The following is a 25,321-nucleotide window of genomic DNA, read 5'->3' on the forward strand; positions in this document are numbered from 1 at the left end:
GTATGGCACACACAGGGAGCATAGGGGTGGAATAGTATGACATACACAGGGAGCATAAGGCAGGCAAAGTATGGCACACACAGGGAGCATAGGGCAGACAGAGTATGGCACACACAGGGAGCATAGGGGAGGAATAGTATGGCACACACAGGGAGCATAGGACAGGCAGAATACAGCAGGAGACAGGGAAACCTATTAGTTCATACTGTGCTACATACAGTGACACAGTACTGGTGCACCTTCAACATTTTGTATGAGTGTGAACAGGTGAACAATGTGGGTTCTTTCAGTCTGGTTCTAAGGTTTGAACAGTACAGGGCTTTAGAATGTGAACAATAGAGGTGTTACAAGCAGTGCCGGGCCAAGCCCCCCTTTCATTGCACCCTAGGCAGGTGCCTCTTCTGCCTACCCCTAGTTCCGGCCCTGGTTACAAGTGTGAAAGATGCAGTTAACAGTCTGAATTTGAGGTGTAAACAATGCAGGGGCCAGTTAAATCTCAGAACAGATACCTTTTTAATCTTACACATGGTAAGCAGTCACAGCAGGCAAACTTTCATGTGGGGGCCACAGTAGGAGGCCACCAGTTGGACAGCACTGGTCTATTTTATAAGATGCCACACAGTTCTGTACTGATTAGGATCAAAAGGGTCCGAGACTTCCTCTGGGCTAATCTCTAACATTCTACTTCTGAGGCCAGTGGAACACAAGGTGGATTTCAGCAGGTGCCCAAAATACCCAAACTTGCCCCCGAAAGCTCCAGAAATAAGGCCATGAAATGCACAAGCACTTCTTATCCTATATCTATACAGTACTAACATATTCCACAGCACGTTACAGAGATTATACATCATTCACACCAGTCACTGCCCCAGAGGAGCTTACAGTCTAAGGTCACGGTCAGCTTCACACAAACTCAGGTCAGTTTTATCAGGAGCTAATTAACCTGCCTCCATGTTTTTGGAGTGTGTGAGGAAACTGGAGGCACAGGGAGAACATAGAAACTCCTTGCAGATTTCTCCATAGGTTAAACTGAAACTACTGTATGACGGCAGTGCAGCAAAGCAACACTGCTAACAAATGCCCCATTCACCGTGGAGGCAGCAGGGAGCACTCAGGTGGTGATTAAATGTAACCTGAAATAAACGGCTTAAAAATCTCTTCCATGGGCCATTAGCTTATCATAATATACGGTTGTTGCAAACAATAGACTGCAAGATAACGAGTCCTGTATTATGTTCTCTATTCAATGCCTGAGGACATTGGGGGAGACAGAGGAAGTAGCTAATAAATTCTATACAGGTGTCTGTCTTGTAACAGTTTGTCTGGAGCCTCATTAGAGTCAATAGAGGGGACTCAGTGGAGAATAGAATATGAGGGCAGAGACACACGCTCAGATTCGGGGAGATTTAGTCGCACGGCGATAGATCGCCTCTTCATTGGGACGACTAAATTCCCCGAACTGCCTCCTGCCAGCTAGAATGTAAATCGCTTTGTTTTCCAAAGTCGCCAGAAGTTTCCTCGTGAGGCGACTCTGGAAAACTAAGCGCACAATGCGCTTGCAGATTTTATTTACAACCATAGGATTCACATAAAACAGAACGAGTGTCACAACTATAACGCAATATCGATATAATCTCATCTCTGTGACATCAGAGATAGACAATTATAACACCTACCATACGGATAGGCTTCTCTCTCAGATCGATGGTTTTCACAGGCTCTCCCTGATTCGCTGGTGCCAAGCCCTTCCGCGCCAACATGAGGAGAAGGCCGGCATTGTCCCGGGGTGGGGAACTGTCGTGGGGAAGGGCTTTACGGTAGGCTCTGCAGTAAATATCAGCAGACAACAGGAGGGTGATCACTGCTGGCTTTACGTGTTCTTGTTCATACTGGTCTGTGTAGCAGGGAGAGCACAGCTCTGCAGGGACCTCTGAATAGAGAGAAAGAAAAATGTATATAGTTAGTAGGAATGCACATGTTGCTCCTCTACTGTATCTGTAGCAGATTTGTCATGAATTAGAAACTGACACTGCCCCTGCAGTACTACTATTCCTGCTACTTCCCACTGTTACTATAGGCACCATCTCTCCCTACTATACCTGCTATCCCACAGTCACACTCCCTTCCCAGAGACTATTATCCACTGTTACTATAGACACCATCTCTCCCTACTATACTTGCTATCCCACAGTCACACTCCCTTCCCAGAGACTATTATCCACTGTTACTATAGACACCATCTCTCTCTACTATACCTGCTATCCCACTGTCACACTCCCTTCCCAGAGACTATTATCCCACTGTTACTATAGGCACCATCTCTCCCTACTATACCTGCTATCCCACAGTCACACTCCCTTCCCAGAGACTATTATCCACTGTTACTATAGGCACCATCTCTCCCTACTATACCTGCTATCTCACAGTCACACTCCCTTCCCAGAGACTATTATCCCACTGTTACTATAGGCACCATCTCTCCCTACTATACCTGCTATCCCACAGTCACACTCCCTTCCCAGAGACTATTATCCCACTGTTACTATAGGCACCATCTCTCCCTACTATACCTGCTATCCCACAGTCACATTCCCTTCCCAGAGACTATTATCCCACTGTTACTATAGGCACCATCTCTCCCTACTATACCTGCTATCCCACAGTCACACTCCCTTCCCAGAGACTATTATCCACTGTTACTATAGGCACCATCTCTCCCTACTATACCTGCTATCCCACAGTCACACTCCCTTCCCAGAGACTATTATCCCACTGTTACTATAGATACCATCTCTCCCTACTATACATGCTATCCCACAGTCACAGTCCCATCTCAGAGACTATTATCCCACTGTTACTATAGGCACCATCTCTCCCTACTATACCTGCTATCCCACAGTCACACTCCCTTCCCAGAGACTATTATTCCAATGCTACTATAGGCACAATCTCTCCCTACTATACCTGCTATCCCACAGTCACACTCCCTTCCCAGAGACTATTATTCCAATGCTACTATAGGCACCATCTCTCCCTACTATACCTGCTATCCCACAGTCACACTCCCTTCCCAGAGACTATTATCCACTGTTACTATAGACACCATCTCTCCCTACTATACCTGCTATCCCACAGTCACACTCCCTTCCCAGAGACTATTATCCCACTGTTACTATAGGCACCATCTCTCCCTACTATACCTGCTATCCCACAGTCACACTCCCTTCCCAGAGACTATTATCCCACTGTTACTATAGGCACCATCTCTCCCTACTATACCTGCTATCCCACAGTCACACTCCCTTCCCAGAGACTATTATCCACTGTTACTATAGACACCATCTCTCCCTACTATACCTGCTATCCCACAGTCACACTCCCTTCCCAGAGACTATTATCCCACTGTTACTATAGACACCATCTCTCCCTACTATACCTGCTATCCCACAGTCACACTCCCTTCCCAGAGACTATTATCCACTGTTACTATAGACACCATCTCTCCCTGCTATCCCACAGTCACACTCCCTTCCCAGAGACTATTATCCCACTGTTACTATAGGCACCATCTCTCCCTACTATATCTGCTATCCCACAGTCACACTCCCTTCCCAGAGACTATTATCCACTGTTACTATAGACACCATCTCTCCCTACTATACCTGCTATCCCACAGTCACACTCCCTTCCCAGAGACTATTATCCCACTGTTACTATAGGCACCATCTCTCCCTACTATACCTGCTATCCCACAGTCACACTCCCTTCCCAGAGACTATTATCCCACTATTACTATAGGCACCATCTCTCCCTACTATACCTGCTATCCCACAGTCACACTCCCTTCCCAGAGACTATTATCCACTGTTACTATAGACACCATCTCTCCCTACTATACCTGCTATCCCACAGTCACACTCCCTTCCCAGAGACTATTATCCCACTGTTACTATAGGCACCATCTCTCCCTACTATACCTGCTATCCCACAGTCACACTCCCTTCCCAGAGACTATTATCCCACTGTTACTATAGGCACCATCTCTCCCTACTATACCTGCTATCCCACAGTCACACTCCCTTCCCAGAGACTATTATCCACTGTTACTATAGACACCATCTCTCCCTACTATACCTGCTATCCCACAGTCACACTCCCTTCCCAGAGACTATTATCCCACTGTTACTATAGACACCATCTCTCCCTACTATACCTGCTATCCCACAGTCACACTCCCTTCCCAGAGACTATTATTCCAATGCTACTATAGGCACAATCTCTCCCTACTATACCTGCTATCCCACAGTCACACTCCCTTCCCAGAGACTATTATTCCAATGCTACTATAGGCACCATCTCTCCCTACTATACCTGCTATCCCACAGTCACACTCCCTTCCCAGAGACTATTATCCACTGTTACTATAGACACCATCTCTCCCTACTATACCTGCTATCCCACAGTCACACTCCCTTCCCAGAGACTATTATCCCACTGTTACTATAGGCACCATCTCTCCCTACTATACCTGCTATCCCACAGTCACACTCCCTTCCCAGAGACTATTATCCCACTGTTACTATAGGCACCATCTCTCCCTACTATACCTGCTATCCCACAGTCACACTCCCTTCCCAGAGACTATTATCCACTGTTACTATAGACACCATCTCTCCCTACTATACCTGCTATCCCACAGTCACACTCCCTTCCCAGAGACTATTATCCCACTGTTACTATAGACACCATCTCTCCCTACTATACCTGCTATCCCACAGTCACACTCCCTTCCCAGAGACTATTATCCACTGTTACTATAGACACCATCTCTCCCTGCTATCCCACAGTCACACTCCCTTCCCAGAGACTATTATCCCACTGTTACTATAGGCACCATCTCTCCCTACTATATCTGCTATCCCACAGTCACACTCCCTTCCCAGAGACTATTATCCACTGTTACTATAGACACCATCTCTCCCTACTATACCTGCTATCCCACAGTCACACTCCCTTCCCAGAGACTATTATCCCACTGTTACTATAGGCACCATCTCTCCCTACTATACCTGCTATCCCACAGTCACACTCCCTTCCCAGAGACTATTATCCCACTATTACTATAGGCACCATCTCTCCCTACTATACCTGCTATCCCACAGTCACACTCCCTTCCCAGAGACTATTATCCACTGTTACTATAGACACCATCTCTCCCTACTATACCTGCTATCCCACAGTCACACTCCCTTCCCAGAGACTATTATCCCACTGTTACTATAGGCACCATCTCTCCCTACTATACCTGCTATCCCACAGTCACACTCCCTTCCCAGAGACTATTATCCCACTGTTACTATAGGCACCATCTCTCCCTACTATACCTGCTATCCCACAGTCACACTCCCTTCCCAGAGACTATTATCCACTGTTACTATAGACACCATCTCTCCCTACTATACCTGCTATCCCACAGTCACACTCCCTTCCCAGAGACTATTATCCCACTGTTACTATAGACACCATCTCTCCCTACTATACCTGCTATCCCACAGTCACACTCCCTTCCCAGAGACTATTATCCACTGTTACTATAGACACCATCTCTCCCTACTATACCTGCTATCCCACAGTCACACTCCCTTCCCAGAGACTATTATCCCACTGTTACTATAGGCACCATCTCTCCCTACTATACCTGCTATCCCACAGTCACACTTCCTTCCCAGAGACTATTATCCCACTGTTACTATAGGCACCATCTCTCCCTACTATACCTGCTATCCCACAGTCACACTCCCTTCCCAGAGACTATTATCCCACTGTTACTATGGGTGCTCTTTCTCCCTACTAGGGAACTAAGAGTATTAGCAGGTGATATAGAATACAAAAGAATTGCTGTTTTGCTGCCTCACAGTTATTGTCACCTGACAGAAATTAAATTCTGCAGCAGGAATTTATAATCTCCTTGGATTTAGACCTTAGGGAGTAGAGAAAAGAAGTTAAAGCGGATAAAAGCGAGTTACTGATTTATAAACCTCCTTAAATAACAAGCCAATGACACGGAGCACAACAAAGAGACCCCAGTCACCTGGAGCCGGCCGCCTGACAGGATCAGGGCAAAACAAACATAAACCTAAACTTGTGTCCGAGGGGACATGACCCAGCCCCCAGCAAGGTGACCGCAGGACAAACAAATCAAGCTTTACTTTTCCTCGTCACCTTTTCCCAATCTCTCGTGGCCCCCTCAGCAACTCTTGCAGGCTTTCCGGCCTACAAAACCGAATCAAAATCTTAATCAACCCGTCAGACCAGAAAAACCACTTCAGAGTTTATTTTTAAACGCAATCGTTTACATGACATAAAAAAAAGTCCACACACTTCAGGGCCCTCTTGTCAGGCCCATATCAGGCCCTACAGCACTTCTGTAAACGGAGAGATAACCTTACAGGTTAAAAAGGAAAAGGGATGGAAACTCGCAAAGGGAGAAAAACGGCTGAAAAGCCTGATAAAGCAGTGTACGAATAAAGGGGCCTGTCCTAGTTGAGACTGGACGGACCAAGTGCATTGTTGCTTGGAAGAGTGAGCCCAGTTTCATTTCTAAACGGAAGAGCTTTACAGCAAAACAATGAAAAAAAAAAAACCCCACAAAAATAAAAAATGACCAACTGTTTACATTAAAAAAAAAATTACATGACATAACTGAAAACAGTCTTGGAATGTACATCACACAAAGTGTTAAGGTCAACTAATTTAACCCACATACACAACTAGTTCTGTTTATGACAGGGAAACAATCCTTGCCAAACCAGTTTGACTTCTAAAGGCAAGAAACACGCTCATTCCAGCTAGTGGGTCATAAAGGAAATATTTGGGCCATAAATTGCCTAGAGAATTGCAGGCTTTAGCCATCCCAATACTTTACTCTGCGTCATGCAAAATAGAGGCAATCTCTCTTGCCAAATCCCTAAAACGCGTGACTATGTCCTGCCAACAAATGACTAAATTAGAGGAACAGCTATTTACTGAGCAGTTTTGTACATGGGACAATGCCTGGAATTTACCAGCTTGTATCTGTTTCCAATAATCAGTTAATTCTCTAGTAGAGCCTTTAATAGATCTGCCCCAGTAATGTGAAACGATCATTGGGCAACATCTATTCAACTTAACTGTTGGTGTATTTTGCCACAGGTGTGCACAAAGGTATGGCTTCAATAAAATATATTTGTTTATTCATATGTTCTCATCATTAGGTTCCAGCCGCTAACCCAAGAAGTGTAGTTGGAACACAACTAAATAGAAGAGGAGAATGTTATATTGATGATTTTTTTTGACGGAGGCGAGAATCTGGTTCTTATGATCCATCTATAATAACATAGATCAAGTCTTTGCAACCATTCATTCCCTTTCAACGCTCCCTGGCGCTATAAACATAAAAATACATGGGGGTTATGGTTGAAGTTCACTTTAGCCTATAGGAGTGTTTAATACAATATCAAGAAACCTATTCCAAGACATGGGCTTTATGTTTTAATTTTGTGGTCATTTATCGGTTCAGCAGCTCTTCTATTTGCCTGCTATCTTCTTTTCAACATTTTTATTGAGTTTTCCAAAAACAAGCAAGGTTTACTTATCGCAGCGCAAATTGAGTGTGATTAAGCTATTTAACTGCATGCATAAACCATGCTATTTACAACACAAAAGCATAGTAAAATTTTGAAAACATAAAAATAATAAATGACTTATATTAGTGTAATGAGTCCCTTGACCCATACAATAAAGTTTAGTAACTAGATCTACTGTATAAGCTAACAAAAGCAACATACAACTAAAACAAATCTAAACCTTGCATGGTGGAGTTATAAGAACACTAAATATTACGTAGATACCGAGTTAATTTTGTTGCCCAGACATTAGGATAGTTAGATCTGTAACAGCTCCTGAATTTTAGCTTTGTGTTTAGAGAGTCTATTTGATCAAAGTAAAGTGACCAATTTTCAGAATATGTGGTTCCTCAAATTTAATTTTGATGGCCTCTTGCCAGCATAACTGGTTTAGATGTGCTAAGATTTCTTTTAGGGAAGGGGTAGACTCTGAAATTTAGAGCAGAAATAGGGCCCTCTTAGTAGCCGCCATAAAGCGTAAAATTAAGTTTGAAATCAAAACAGGGTTGAGCCTGCTAACTTGTTGCTAGGGGGCAATGCCCTGGCTCTCCAACCAATTGGTATACAAAGACAAAATAAGGTTCAGGGCACTCTAGAAGCCACATATAGATCAGAACGGAAGTAGGTCGGTTAAAAAGTAGAAAAAAAAAATCATCTTAAGCCTTACGCATTTCGTGCCACTAGGACACTTAATCATAGGCTTAAAGATTTACAACATAATGTCAGTATTTAAAGACTCAAACACCAATCAGAGAAGAGGGGAGGGGAAACTGGTGAGGCCAATTACAAATTTAAAGGCATCAGGTACCCAAAATGAAGAACTGCACAAATGACATAAAAAGACATGAATACAAAAATATGGATATCTGTTGGGATCGAGGGGACACCATAGACGCACAGAGATCTTTGTAATAGTTTGTCCTTTTTACACTTTATTCTGAGCCAACTTTATATTCAAGGAACCCTTATAGAACAGCATGCCTGTTATTAAAATTTATTAAAGGTTCATTTTGAGGCAATTATTCCATTTAAAAGAATAAATGGGCATTCAAGCTAAGCAAGCTGTAATTGGTATCTATAAATAATGCGAAGAACATTCCAGGGCAACCTAAAGCTGACAAGTTGAGAACTACTACCTGGCCAGCTGTGAGTTGCATTTCATGACCTTGTCCTGAGGTGACCTTGGATAGAGCTTGGGTCCAGACAGAGAAGTAACGGAAGCCTTCATACTCATACAGCTGAAGCCTAAATCTAATACAGGTATGGTATCTGTTATCCGGAAACCCGTTATCCAGAAAGCTCCAAATTACAGAACGGCAGTCTCGTCTCATAGACTCCATTTTACCCATATAATACAAATTTTTAAGAAGGATTCCTTTTTCTCTGTAATAATAACAGTAGCTTGTACTTGATCCCAACTAAGATATAGTTAATCCTTATTGGAAGCAAAACCAGCCTATTGGGTTTATTTAATGTTTACTTGATTTTCTAGTAGACTTAAAGAATGAAGATCCAAATTATGGAAACGACCATTAACCATGAAATAAGAGTATTGCTTTCTGAACCTTCAAAGATCTCTGAAGAAAGAATTTCACCTGATTTCTAGTCAACTGGACATCAGAACTTCATACTCACATTAGCATTGTGTTACTCAAGGTGGAAACCTGCATTGGGTTGGTAACCCTTGGAATATAGCTATAAAGCCTCCAGGGTCATGTTACGTCTGGACCACGGTGACATCAATTCTGGGTTCATGGGGGGGGGGTCGTGTAGTGGGTAGGTGGCATGGGTCTGCCTGACTGAACCCGAGCACAAATCTAATTAAAGGACAGAAATGAGAACTTGCTAAAGCAACATGGGGCACAGAATAGATAGAGACCGTTGATGTAGAAGAGATACTGACAATTCATTAAGGTGAGTGTCTGGGTTCTTACTTCATAGCTTGTACCCAGGGATGACTGCCCTTGTGCACTCATTATCCCTAGTTCTTAGTAACACTGTGTAGCAAGAGGACTCCATTCAAGGCCGTTCAGCTGCAGATATGAGATATGTATATGGTCCTCGTATACACCCTCAGCCGAAGAGCTCCACACACTTCTTTCTATGACAATGGACAACACGGACATGGAAGAATTTATTTAAAACAAGGATGGAAATCAAAGGTACATCTTGATACATCATTAAAAATCAGCGCCTGAGGTCTGACCTTGGGCGCTGATTTTTAATGATGTATCAAGATGTACCTTTGATTTCCATCCTTGTTTTATCTACAACCTGGTATTAAGCGATTCTTTTGGGATGACCCTGGAGGCCTCTGAGGAAGTGCAGTGACACGAAACGCGTCAGACCTTGGGCGCTGATTTTTAATGATTTATCAAGATGTACCTTTGATTTCCATCCTTGTTTTATCTACAACCTGGAATTAAGCGATTCTTTTGGGATGACCCTGGAGTGCGCCGGTACAAACGATCTGTGTATACGTTCTTCTTAGTGGCGGACTCAGGGCGGCAACAACTGGGTCAACACGCCAACCGTGTAAGATCCTTAACAGATGAATTATTTATTGCAAATGTGGGGATATATATCTGCTCCAGTAATTTAAGCGTCAGGTCCGGGGCTGGATACACCCGGGCAAAATGGAATGAAGGGTGAGCAGATCCCATTTATATTGATAATATTGAGGCACTGGGAGTTGGCTGAATAGATGCGGGATTTACCTGGGAACTCCCAATACAGCGCTGGGTTGATTGCATTGTTGAAATCAAAGGTACGTGCCCCAAATTTATGTAGGACACAGAATATTTTATTCAAATGTATTTTTTTTTTCCCAGATCATTCCAATTAGAGACATGAAATGCAAATAAAACCTTATTCTTTGTGTGGTCTGCTGTTACTATGACAGATCTCATAGGGGGCTACCATCCCAGTTGTTACACTCCAGTGGAAACAGAAACTTCTCCGCATTATAAAAGATACAGATACTGTTGAATTTAATGAACACCACCTCGTTTCTTGAATCAATGCTTTAAAAATATAAATAGTGGTAAGTACCCAGAAGGGTAATGGAAAGAGGACAATATTTAGGACAAGATTTACCTTTTGGTGACCCCTGTACTAAAACAACTCAAACATGAAATGGTAACAGATGAGTAACTGGACAGACAGGACGGACATATTTGTGTTTCTGTCCATTTTTTTTTTTTTTTTATACCTTTAAGCCATTTTGAAAAAGCTATTGGCAAAACTGGACATACTTGGCAACATCCCCTTCTGGAGAGAATACAGAATGTATTACATTGTCTGCTCATTCAAATATGTTTGGCCTTGTCAATTTGGCAACACAGTAATATGCACTGTAGATATCTGATGTGACTCCTGAGAACACTAAAGGGTCTGTTGTGCACAGCACAAATCTTAACCAGAACATATAAAAAGACAAAATTGTTTTATGGTGAAATGGGATCTTTTTTGGACAAAGAAATTACAGTCACTAAGGTCATGCATTTCAGTTAATCTTGAATTCATTCCATGAATAGGTATCACAATTGCAAAGCATCTGCAATACCTGCCACACTACAATTTTACCTCTTAACTGTCCAACATAGCAGAGGCATTATCAGATATACTATACTTACTAATGTTCACTACAATAGTGGTGGGATAATAGCCTCTGGGAAGGGACTGTGGGGTAGCAGGTATAGTAGGGAGAGAAGGTGCCTATAGTAACAGTGGATAATAGTCTCTGGGAAGGGAGTGTGACTGTGGGATAGCAGGTATAGTAGGGAGAGAAGGTGCCTATAGTAACAGTGGATAATAGTCTCTGGGAAGGGAGTGTGACTGTGGGATAGCAGGTATAGTAGGGAGAGATGGTGCCTATAGTAACAGTGGTATAATAGTCTCTGGAAAGGGAGTGTGACTGTGGGATTGCAGGTATAGTAGGGAGAGATGGTGTCTATAGTAACAGTGGATAATAGTCTCTGGGAAGGGAGTGTGACTGTGGGATAGCAGGTATAGTAGGGAGAGATGGTGCCTATAGTAGCAGTGAAATAATAGTCTCTGGGAAGGGAGTGTGACTGTGGGATAGCAGGTATAGTAGGGAGAGATGGTGTCTATAGTAACAGTGGATAATAGTCTCTGGGAAGGGAGTGTGACTGTGGGATAGCAGGTATAGTAGGGAGAGAAGGTGCCTATAGTAACAGTGGATAATAGTCTCTGGGAAGGGAGTGTGACTGTGGGATAGCAGGTATAGTAGGGAGAGATGGTGCCTATAGTAACAGTGGTATAATAGTCTCTGGGAAGGGAGTGTGACTGTGGGATTGCAGGTATAGTAGGGAGAGATGGTGTCTATAGTAACAGTGGATAATAGTCTCTGGGAAGGGAGTGTGACTGTGGGATAGCAGGTATAGTAGGGAGAGATGGTGCCTATAGTAGCAGTGAAATAATAGTCTCTGGGAAGGGAGTGTGACTGTGGGATAGCAGGTATAGTAGGGAGAGATGGTGTCTATAGTAACAGTGGATAATAGTCTCTGGGAAGGGAGTGTAACTGTGGGATAGCAGGTATAGTAGGGAGAGATGGTGCCTATAGTAACAGTGGTATAATAGTCTCTGGGAAGGGAGTGTGACTGTGGGATTGCAGGTATAGTAGGGAGAGAAGTGTCTATAGTAACAGTGGATAATAGTCTCTGGGAAGGGAGTGTGACTGTGGGATAGCAGGTATATTAGGGAGAGATGGTGTCTATAGCAACAGTGGATAATAGTCTCTGGGAAGGGAGTGTGACTGTGGGATAGCAGGTATAGTAGGGAGAGATGGTGCCTATAGTAACAGTGGTATAATAGTCTCTGGGAAGGGAGTGTGACTGTGGGATTGCAGGTATAGTAGGGAGAGATGGTGTCTATAGTAACAGTGGGATAATAGTCTCTGGGAAGGGAGTGTGACTGTGGGATAACAGGTATAGTAGGGAGAGATGGTGCCTATAGTAACAGTGGATAATAGTCTCTGGGAAGGGAGTGTGACTGTGGGATAGCAGGTATAGTAGGGAGAGATGGTGCCTATAGTAACAGTGGATAATAGTCTCTGGGAAGGGAGTGTGACTGTGTGATAACAGGTATAGTAGGGAGAGATGGTGCCTATAGTAACAGTGGATAATAGTCTCTGGGAAGGGAGTGTGACTGTGGGATAGCAGGTATAGTAGGGAGAGATGGTGCCTATAGTAACAGTGGATAATAGTCTCTGGGAAGGGAGTGTGACTGTGGGATAGCAGGTATAGTAGGGAGAGATGGTGCCTATAGTAACAGTGGATAATAGTCTCTGGGAAGGGAGTGTGACTGTGGGATAACAGGTATAGTAGGGAGAGATGGTGCCTATAGTAACAGTGGATAATAGTCTCTGGGAAGGGAGTATGGCTATGGGATAGCAGGTAATAATCTACAGGATTTTCTTTCCTTCAAGTTTCTCATCCAACGAGTTTCAATTATGTTTTGTTGTGATGCCATTATTACTCCAGCTAAAGCCAGAGGCTACTATGCGCAACTGCCCCATGAACACACATACATGAAGCACATTCAGTGCAACTTCCCTGCAGAGAAATCAATCACTGCAATTTTTTTTGCTGACCATTGATCTCAGATGAATTGCAGGGAAACTGCACATACCTGCAAAATGTCACTGTGATGTTTCAGGCTAATTTGCCCCAAACCCCGTCTTGGCTAGAGCAGTAATGGTGCAGTCCCTAGCTGTGTATGATCATATAGATATATACATTAGTCCATTGTATGGCGGGGGTTCTCAAACTGTGGGGCCCAAACCACTTATAATGGGGGGGGGGGGCAGCCTGAAGGTCAGATATCACTGGAATTTACTTGTTGTCGTGTATATATTTTGACCCTTTGATGCTTCCATAGTAAATTAATAAATAAACAGGGGTTACATTATTGTACATAAGCATGTCTATTTACATCAGGGGAAGAGTCATGGAATAAAGGAATAAGTAAGTCCCTTGTGCAGGGGAGCGAGGAGGGTGGGGGAGATGCAGCTCAGATGAAAGGAACCAGGACGCAGATCCCTGACAACCGTTTCTTATTTTCTCATTAGAGTAAATTACTACCCACGGCGGCTGATACTCCCTGTGTTTAGCAGTTTATGGCTTTTCTATTAGGCATCTCTGGTGAGTCAGGGCGAGTCGTGCTTCTAAACAAACCTCCTTATAGCGTCCCCTCCCTTTGTACAATCAAGCAAACCCTGTAGGGTACATATGTCTCGCAGCTAAAGGCAAATACACCATTCCAAGCAACGACCTACTGCAAACCAATAAATATTTACATTTAAAATAAAAGTGCTAAATATTATCCTTGGTGCAAGATTTGGCCGAATAGCGAACCGAATCCTAATTTGCATATGCTAATTATGAGTAGGAAAGGAAAAAGTGGAAAAAAATTTCTTCTTTTGGGATGTAAAGTCATGTGATTTCCCTACCTGCCCCTAATTTACATATGCAAATTAGGATTCCGATCGTCCAGCCCAGGCACAAGGTTTAGCCGAATATGAATCTTGCTGAAAAAGGCAGAATCATGGCCAAATCCCGAACAGAATCCTGGATTCAGTGCATCCCTAAATAAAAGTTTGCCCAGGAGCAGTAACCCATAGCAACCATCAGCAGGTAGAATTTACTGGTCACCTGTTTAAAAGCAAAGGGTTTATTGGTCACTATGGGTTACTGCCCCTGGGCAAACTTAGTGCCTTTTATTACATAACCTCATATAGATCTGAACCCAAGTGCAAACGTGGAATCCATGCCATAAAGCAAGGCTGCAGTTTTTCCACAGAAGTGTAGCCGGATTAATACTCCCTTCTTATAGTGAATATAAAGCAGAAAAGGACATTACGTTACACATTGCTTTCAGGTGGAAGTGAAGACTTTTCACATTCACCGCATGATCCCTTTAATCCAACAGATTTAATACTGTGGAAGGATTAACGGAGCATTACAAGTGCCAATGCTTATAATTATATATGTAAAGAAGGGTCCTGCTTAAACTGAGTGTGGGGCCTGAGATCCCAGTTAATCTGTATTATACGGCTGTACCTGTTGGTACTTGTTCCCCAGACACGTGTGCTCACTAAGAATATGGAATTTAATAGACTTGTGGTTGCCTCGAGCATCACATGCGCCGCCACTTCTAAATCCCCCCGCAATATAAACTGCAAGAAATCACTGCAGTTACACAAAAGTCTTGTAAGTAAATGTGGCAGTTTTACCGACTGCCGTGCGCTATTAGATGAACAATGTGTTCAGAGTTAGAACTGAACAGTTCCAGCACAACAGGCAGAAGGTTTATTTGGGTGAGACACAAGTGAAAGGCCAGCTTGAAGGACAATGACGGAAGGGTGACAGAGGGGTTTCGGAGGAACTTGATAAAGGCCAAACATCTCCAAGCTGTGGACTTACAGCGGATGTTACATACTGTTGCACTTTATCTGGAGATAATGACAAGTCAGGGGCTACTTGCTGAGGTCAATGGGAAGCAGCCGCCCATTGTGAGTCACAGGCTTTTTGATCTCTGCTACAAATAGTACTAGTGTGTCATAGGAAGTACGAAGCCAAACCTGTGTTTGTGCCTTTTATCTGTTCCCATTGATTAGGCCTAGTAAATGCATCCCATTCGAGCAGCTCTACTGGCCAAACCTGTCTCACCATCTTCTGTTGTAAATATTTACATCATAACCCTTCCTGTATATCTCAAAACTGACTTCCCAAACTCTCTCATACACTGTCATTCCCTGACCTACCAACCTACCTGAAGCTCTACCCTATCCTTCTAATCAATAACTCTACCCATCACCTTCCATCCGACCCTATATGACTCTACCCAAAAACTTCCATCCAGTCCTCTATAACTCTGCCCGTAACCTTGTATCCACTAACTCTGCCCATAACCTTCTATCAAGCCTGTATAACTGTACCCTAACCTTCCAACCGGTCCTATATAAAAAACTACCCATAACCTTCTCTCTGATCCTATTTAACTCTACCCATAACCTTGTATCCAATAATTCTACCCATAACCTTGTATCCAATAATTCTACCCATAACCTTGTATCCAATAATTCTACCCTAACCTTCTATCAACAACTCTACCCTAACCTTCTATCCAACAGCTCTACCCTAACCTTTTATCCAACAACTATACCCTAACCTTTTATCCAACAACTATACCCTAACCTTCTATCCAATAACTCTACCCTAACCTTCTATCAACACTGTATAGCTCTACCCTAACCTTCAATCTGGACTTATACAACTCTGCCCATAAACTTGTATCTAATAATTCTACCCTAACCTTGTACCCAATAATTCTACCCTAACCTTGTACCCAATAACTCTACCCTAAACGTCTATCCACTAACTCTACTCTAAACATCTATCCACTAACTCTACCCAATAACTCCACCCTAAACGTCTATCCAATAACTCCACCCTAAATGTCTATCCAATAACTCTACCCTAACCTTTTATCAAGCCTGTATAGCTCTACCCTAACCTTTTAACCAGCGGTGTATAGCTCTACCTTAACCTTCTGTTCCTTCATGCATATCTCTACCACAACCACTTTAACTGCCCTATTTTACCATAACTTTCGATGATGCCAGGGGAGTGTCAGCCATAGACTAGAAGGTGAGGAAACAAAGGGTGGCTGCCTCGGCTGCTTCAGATCCTAGAATGGCCTAGACCCCCCCACTCTTCAGTTACTAGAGGAGTTGTTGAGCTCTGTATAATGAACAGCTAACCTCTCTAACCCTGTGCTGTCTGTGCTGTCTGTGCTCTCAGGCAAAATGGTTCTGCAGAATGTGGGTTGGGTATTGGTGATGAAATATTATAAAATATCATATCATTTTAGCAAGGACATTTTCTGTGTGTAGTTTATAATTCACAATGATTGTTATTGAGATTCTTTACTGAGTGTGGTTTGGTAAAACAATGTTGAATAACATCACTTTGCTTTTGTTGCCTCCACCCTATTTATTCAGCCACAATACCTTTTATTACCATGCATGTTAAAATGCATTCCCAGGCATCATCTCTAGTCTCAGCAATTGGATCATCCTAGACTGGGGTGACCCTTCCCACCTCCCTTCTGAATTTAATTTGGATGCTGCTGGCATGTTTATTGGAAACCTCCCCAGACTATCCAATAAAATAAGAGTCTCCATAGGGGAATTTTAGCCATAAAACTCACAGCAGACAGTGAACAATAGTGTTAATCAATAGGTTGAACTCACACATTCTGGGTTTAAAGAGACAGTAACATTATGATATAACTTGCTCTTCAATATCTGGACACCGTAGCATTAAACAGGTTTGTGTAAATAGGCAAGCTTCACTATTGGTTGCCTTACATTAAAAGAAACAGGGATTTGTGCAACCTGCACAATACAATTACCATTGCAGCTAGATCAAGCCCTTCCCACCACAATGGTACCCTCCTTCTCGCCCCTGCTTCAACTGTTGGATAACTTAGCAGATGGCACAGGGGGAATCCTTTGGGCTATGGCACTGGAGTATTACCGTCAGTGGAAGAAGATACCACAAACTGCCCCCATTTCCAGACTTAAATGGGAACCACCCCTACAGGTGCTGTCAGATGGTTCCCACTGAAGACAAGGCATATTTGGGCTACAAAACAGAATCTGCAAGGGGAGCAAAAGATTCCCCCTAAAATTCAAACTATTTTCTCTTTTCTAATTTACTAACTTTTTTTGTAAAGGTATGGGATCAGTTATCTGGAAACCAGTTATTCAGAAAGGCCGTCTCCCAAAGACTCCATTTGATCCAAATAATCCAAATTTTTAAAAATGATTTCCTTTTTCTCTGTAATAATAAAACAGTAGCTTGTACTTGATCCCAACGAAGATATAATTAATCGTTCTTGGAAGCAAAATTTGCCTATTGGGTTTATTTAATATTTACATGATTTTCTAGTAGACTTAAGGTATGAAAATCCAAGTTAGGGAAAGATCAATTATCAGGAAAACCCCAGGTCCAAAGCATTCTGGATAATAGGTCCTGTACCGGTATTTGTATGAATTTTTCTGTTATTTGCTTGAAAAACATGTCTTTAGGTGGCATCTATGGGTGGAACTGGTCAAACTGGGACCATTATATTATCCCACAGCTCTTCTCAGCTTCGCCAGATGGTACAGAAAGAGTTATCTGTGCATGTGCCCTTTAATTTATCATATGATCATATCAATTTCTAACAGTAGCCTCTCTTTGGTTTATGGTAGCGGATCTTGATGTAAACGCAAAAGCAAGACACTTAGGTCTCAGTAACTCGGTAGAGGGAATAAGGGCCAAAGGAAGGAACATCTTCTTGGAAAGAAGTAGATATCACAATGAGGTACCTGTCTCCAGGGTGTCACCCATAAAGCAGCATTACCAGACACACCCATAACCAAGGTTCCTGTAATTAGCAAGGTGTTCCTATGGACCTGTGTCCCCAGTTAAATGATAGCCTCACAAGCCTGATTTGTTGTCTTTAATGTGTCTTTACCACTCCGGGGCTTGATCTAATTATCATTATTATAGTGTCATCAAGCAATAGAGCTTTATGTATGAAATATATCTAAATCCATAGGACCAATGTGGTGCAGCTACACGAACAGGCACATGGGAGTTACCATACCTTTGTAAGGCTTGTGGAAAAACAAGTGTGTTAGAGTTAATGATCTCTGTTCCTTAAGTTCTGTCATCACATGCATTTTTGCACCCAAATGTTGCCACGCAGCTTATTATCTGAATGGAATCTGACTGACAGAAGCACATCAGCTAGAAACTGATGTGATCCTTAATAATTAATTTAGAGTAAGAAGCAGACACCTTGGGTGCTTCTACATCGGCCACAGGTGACAAGACTCTCAAAGTCCCTTCCCAGAGACTATTATCCCACTTCTACTATAGACACCATCTCTCCCTACTATACCTGCTATCCCACAGTCACACTCCCTTCCCAGAGACTATTATCCCACTGTTACTATAGACACCATCTCTCCCTACTATACCTGCTATCCCACAGTCACACTCCCTTCCCAGAGACTATTATCCCACTGTTACTATAGACACCATCTCTCCCTACTATACCTGCTATGCCACAGTCACACTCCCTTCCCAGAGACTATTATCCCACTGTTACTATAGGCACCATCTCTCCCTACTATACCTGCTATCCCACAGTCACACTCCCTTCCCAGAGACTATTATCCACTGTTACTATAGGCACCATCTCTCCCTACTATACCTGCTATCCCACAGTCACACTCCCTTCCCAGAGACTATTATCCACTGTTACTATAGACACCATCTCTCCCTACTATACCTGCTATCCCACAGTCACACTCCCTTCCCAGAGACTATTATCCCACTGTTACTATAGGCACCATCTCTCCCTACTATACCTGCTATCCCACAGTCACACTCCCTTCCCAGAGACTATTATCCACTGTTACTATAGACACCATCTCTCCCTACTATACCTGCTATCCCACAGTCACACTCCCTTCCCAGAGACTATTATCCCACTGTTACTATAGACACCATCTCTCCCTACTATACCTGCTATCCCACAGTCACACTCCCTTCCTAGAGACTATTATCCACTGTTACTATAGGCACCATCTCTCCCTACTATACCTGCTATCCCACAGTCACACTCCCTTCCCAGAGACTATTATCCCACTGTTACTATAGGCACCATCTCTCCCTACTATACCTGCTATCCCACAGTCACACTCCCTTCCCAGAGACTATTATCCACTGTTACTATAGGCACCATCTCTCCCTACTATACCTGCTATCCCACAGTCACACTCCCTTCCCAGAGACTATTATCCCACTGTTACTATAGGCACCATCTCTCCCTACTATACCTGCTATCCCACAGTCACACTCCCTTCCTAGAGACTATTATCCACTGTTACTATAGGCACCATCTCTCCCTACTATACTTGCTATCCCACAGTCACACTCCCTTCCCAGAGACTATTATCCACTGTTACTATAGACACCATCTCTCCCTACTATACCTGCTATCCCACAGTCACACTCCCTTCCCAGAGACTATTATCCACTGTTACTATAGACACCATCTCTCCCTACTATACCTGCTATCCCACAGTCACACTCCCTTCCCAGAGACTATTATCCCACTGTTACTATAGGCACCATCTCTCCCTACTATACCTGCTATCCCACAGTCACACTCCCTTCCCAGAGACTATTATCCCACTGTTACTATAGGCACCAACTTCCTACTTTGCTTTCTATATCTCAATGCTCCCCTGCAAAAAAAACATTGACTTCTGATCGAGGATCTAGTAGTCTGACACTAATCTTTAGAGGAGATTATGGTCTGTTCTAAATGATGGGATTATTAAGGCTCCTCTAAGGAAGGCGGAAGATTAACACCCATCCTGGCATTAGACAAATACATTTTAATTCTTGTAAATCACTTTTATCTTCCCTACAGCCATCACAGAAGCCTTTGTTTGAACAGCCTTTTCTCATGCAAGTCACATGGCAATTGATAAGATACTGGTTCTGACATACTTTCTTCCTCCTACTACCTATTTCTGTGGCCCTTATACTATATGTGTATAAATCTGCATATGGTCCATAAACTTCACATTGACTTGTAATATACTCACTAGAGAAATGCTAGATGCTAATCTGGAGAGAATCCAGGTCAATATCTTAAAGGGATACTGTCATGGGAAAAACATTTTTTTAAATTAATCAGTTAATAGTGCTGCTTATGTGGTCTGGTTCTTGGTACTAAAGCTGGCTATAGATGTTGAGATTTTTAAAAAATCCGATCCTCCTCATGAGACCACGATTTTCTCGGAACAATCGTACGAATTGACCATCAGCTAAAAAGACCAATTTGCCAGGAAAACAAAGGGGAGCTGCCTGCTTGGCCCTGCAAACATAGATAGATTGCACTGGGACCGACAAAGATTTTTTGACCTGGCCGATCAATTTCCTGACAGATGTCGGCCGAAAAATCGTAAGATGTAAGATCGTTCGAATCCCACTAACCGCACGATAATTTCCAAGGATTGGTCGGACTTCTCTAAAATTGGTCGTTCAGCAAGAAGAATCGTCGCGTCTATGGGGAGCTTAAAGGGATCCTGTCATCGGAAAACATGTTTTTTTCAAAATGAATCAGTTAATAGTGCTACGCCTGCAGAATTCTGCACTGAAATCCATTTCTCAAAAGAGCAAACAGATCTTTTTATATTCAATTTTGAAATCTGACATGGGGCTAGACATTTTGTCAATTTCCCAGCTGCCCCAAGTCATGTGACTTGTGCTCTGATAAACTTCAATCACTCTTTACTGCTGTACTGCAAGTTGGAGTGATATCTCCCCCCTCCCCTTTTCCCCCCAGCAGCCAAACAAAAGAACAATGGGAAGGTAACCAGATAGCAGCTCCCTAACACAAGATAACAGCTGCCTGGTAGATCTAAGAACAGCACTCAATAGTAAAAACCCATGTCCCACTGAGACACATTCAGTTACACTGAGAAGGGAAAACAGCAGCCTGCCAGAAAGTATGTCTCTCCTAAAGTGCAGGCACAAGTCACATGACTGGGGGCAGCTGGGACATTGACAAAATGTCTAGCCCCATGTCAGATTTCAAAATTGAATATAAAAAAAATCTGTTTGCTCTTTTGAGAAATGGATTTCAGTGTAGAATTCTGCAGGAGTAGCACTATTAACTGATTCATTTTGAAAAAAACATGTTTTCCGATGACAGGATCCCTTTAAGCTCCCCATAGACGCGACAATTCTTCTTTCTGAACGACCAATTTTAGAGAAGTCCGACCAATCCTTGGAAATTATCGTGCGGTTAGTGGGATTCGAACGATTTTACATCTTACGATTTTTCGGCCGACATCTGTCAGGAAATTGATCGGCCAGGTCAAAAAATCTTTGTCGGTCCCAGTGCAATCTATCTATGTTTGCAGGGCCAAGCAGGCAGCTCCCCTTTGTTTTCCTGGCAAATTGGTCTTTTTAGCTGATGGTCAATTCGTACGATTGTTCCGAGAAAATCGTGGTCTCATGAGGAGGATCGGATTTTTTAAAAATCTCAACATCTATGGCCAGCTTTAGTACCAAGAACCAGACCACATAAGGTCTTGGCTATTCATGGAATAAAGGGCTACCCCGGTCACAGGGTCATTGTTCTTCTCTTCTGTGCCCGGTACAACAATGGATCTGCAGTAGGAATGGTCTCTCCTTTGGATCATATAAGACATTGAAGCTGGATTAGCTCCATCTCCCTTTCATGGCTGGTAAGAGGATCACCTCACGGGACATGTGTGCTATATTGTTAGAAGGATTTCATGGACAAATGAAGTTACAATTTATAAATTGCACAAGTGCAGTGGCCAACCGACACACCAATTGTTCTGGTTCACAAGCTAACCTGCAGTGAATCCGATACCATAGCAAAGTGCCACGTGCCCCATGGTTTTTATGAGTGAGAATCAACAATGGTAGTGTGACAGTCTAATATATAAGGATACAGCCATTAAACAATGAACTGACTGCTGCACAACTGTAGCACATCACACTCAAGTCACAGTGGTTGTATATTAAATGTGATGCTGTTATTGACGGCATCTATTCTTCTCTGCGTGTAAACAATATGTAAAGCGCCGTGAGAATTATTGTGCTGTTATCCTAGCCTGGTGTGGTTGCTGGGTACAGGTAATGGAGACACAAGTGTGATGGGTCTCTTCATTAGCTATGGCAGTCTGGCCTTTCCTACAACTGTTAACAACTATTAAAGCACTAAACACTCTTTAATGAGTGAGGAAATCATCATCATCCAAAATCAACAGACACAAAAGTCAGTACAGCCTTCGGGTAACAGCGATTAGACCAGCGTTGCTAAATGTTTTTGGTTCAAGCTCCAGTAGATGATTCAGTCTTTGGTCGGGGCTCCCCTTGATGCTCCAGCCTTTGGCCCGGGGCTCCCCTTGATGCTCCAGCCTTTGGCCCCGGCTCCCCTTGATGGTCCAATCTATGGCTGGGGCTCCCCTTGATTGTCCAACCTTTAGCCAGGGCTCCCATCCCTCCCACTTTGCTCATGAAATGAGTACAGATATTTCAAAATATCAATTTTTTGCCTGGGCTCCCTTTGATGGTCCAACCTATGGCCGGGGCTCCCCTTGATGCTTCAGCCGGGGCTCCCTTGATGGTCCAATCTAAGGGAAGGGCTCCCCTTAATGGTCCAACCTATGGCAGGGGGCTCCCCTTGATGCTCTAGCCATTGGCTGGGGCTCCCTTGATGGTCCAACCTATGACCAGGGCTCCCCTTGATGGTCCAACCTATGGCCGGGGCTCTCCTTGATGCTCCAGCCTTTGGCCAGGGTTCCCATCCCTCCCACTTTGCTCATGAAATGAGTACAGATATATGAAAATATCAATGTATCAATTAGTCAGCTAGATGCCACAGCCTTTGGTCATGGCTCCCCTTGATGCTGCAGCCTTTGGCCACGGCTACCCTTGATGCTGCAACATTTGGCCACGGCTCCCCTTGATGGTCCAATCTATGGCTGGGGCTCCCCTTAATTCTCCAACCTTTGGCCAGTCTCCCCTTGATGGTCCAATCTATGACTGGGGCTCCCCTTAATTCTCCAACCTTTGGCCAGTCTCCCCTTGATGGTCCAATCTATGGCTGGGGCTCCCCTTGATTGCCCAACCTTTGGCCAGGACTCCCCTCCCTCCCACTTTGCTTATGAAATGAGTACAGATATATGAATATCAATGTATAAGTTAGTCCGCTATAGTTATATAACCCTTATTAACCCTAATATATAGTTATATAACCCATATTTACCCTAATTTAACTTCAAGCTGGGCTTTCATGTAGCAAATGGCCAACTCTCTCCCTAACTCAGGGGTGCTCAAAAGGTAGATCGGAATCTACCAGTAGATCTTTAGCTGGTGATCAGTAGGTCTGAAGACACTGTCAACAAACAGCTTGTCTAAATCATCCTCTTATTTCATGCTTTTCATTCATATATTTATTATGTTACGGATAAATAAGAAATAGTTGTTCATTGTTATAATGTTATACATTTTAATCTTTAAGTAATATTTCCCATGGAACAGAATGCTAACAATGCTTTTATGGATGTAGATCATAATGGGACATCATCACTAAATATAGACCTCCTGTTAGTAAAGTATGGGCACTCCTGCTCTAACTGGTCTTCAGGCTGGTTTCCCCTTCCACCAGTGGCAATGAATCAGACATTAAGCACCAAGTGATGAGATAGGTATAATGGAAAAACAGGTGCAACGTTTATTACAGGTCTAGTAACCCATAGTAACAAATCAGCAGAGGACATTTACAGCTCACCAGGAAGCAAAACCTCTGTTTATTATGGGTTGGTAGAAAAAGTTTCACCTTTTTGACATCTACATGTGTTACATCATGAGAACAAAACCTGAGCAATAATATAAAGCGTATAATCCTCACCCTCTAATCTTTTATTAAAACCTGAGTTTGGGATAATTATACATCCTCCCATATCCTCAAATATTGACAGAACTCCCCAAGAGCTTGCCCACAAAGTACCCGACCTCCCCATCACATGTTCATACAGGATGGGCACCTCTTCTTCAGAATGACACAATACAACTCAGTGCCAGTTCCCTGCCTGTGGCATGTCTGTATAGTTACAGGTGGAACTCCCAGTTCATTCCCAAGGGCCCATGATGGATTGGTTCAAATAAGGGAGAAGCGAGCAGCTGTGTAATGCAGCCATATAGTCCATAAACAGACATTTCCCAACTATTTAACTCCAAAATTATTATAAACATTCTTCAGCACAAAGTAAAGGGCACCATATCAACTGCCTCAGTGACGCCCTTCATCTTACTTTCTGAGAAGCTTTAAGAAAACATCATTTGTATATCGAATGCCAATAAGTAATAACCACCGCAGCAATCTTCTCTAACAAGTTCCCGCACTTCAACTTCATTCTGACGACATTTCCCCTTTAAAAGTTCCACAGTCTCTGCTCGTTGATGACAGCACAGCAACCTTAGACCCTTGAGTTCCCAAGTGTTTTACGTCGCTGAACCTCAGCCAAGAAACACACAATATGCCTCTTATTGGCCCGTCAATGGCTGCTGACATAATGGAAGCACCAGTAAAAAGGTTTTTGAGTGGAGATGAGTTGCCTGTTAAAGTGTACAGAGATTAAATGACTGCTTGTACAGAAAGGGCTATCTCTGCAGATGGTGTAATTTGCCATTGCTTGGGGTATAAACTGGGACCATCAGGCATTGATGCCACCATTACTCCGTAACTGATTGACAACTTCCTAACGGGGCATACAGTTTACACTAGGTGAGACTTCAACCACAATTTCTACCATATATCTAGTATAGGTAAATCTAAAAACAACTGGAATTGCTGAGTAATCAATGAAGTCATTTCACTACTCATCCGAGCGGCTTCTTCAGTTCAACTGACTGGCGTGGGAAGTCCTCTGTATATAAACTCTTCCACTAATCCAATCACAATGGCACATTGTAACTCTTCAAAGAGAGGACATCTGAAGAAATTCACAGAGGTGTAGATTC

The 25,321-nt window shown here is 43.1% G+C and overlaps 1 protein-coding gene across 3 annotated transcripts in view; it reads right to left on the minus strand.

Annotated features, from left to right (window-relative positions):
• The window catches only part of camsap3.L (calmodulin regulated spectrin associated protein family member 3 L homeolog), a 63,610-nt gene that overhangs the window by 25,079 nt on the left and 13,210 nt on the right, over positions 1–25,321 (minus strand). For all 3 annotated transcript variants that reach the window (XM_041587124.1, XM_041587123.1, XM_018253601.2), the window contains exon 2: positions 1,677–1,930. In XM_041587124.1, the coding sequence (XP_041443058.1) occupies positions 1,677–1,930 (254 nt within the window). The remainder of the gene's footprint in view (positions 1–1,676; positions 1,931–25,321) is intronic.

Source organism: Xenopus laevis, chromosome 3L, assembly GCF_017654675.1.
Source record: "Xenopus laevis strain J_2021 chromosome 3L, Xenopus_laevis_v10.1, whole genome shotgun sequence".
Classification (NCBI taxonomy): Eukaryota; Metazoa; Chordata; class Amphibia; order Anura; family Pipidae; genus Xenopus; species Xenopus laevis.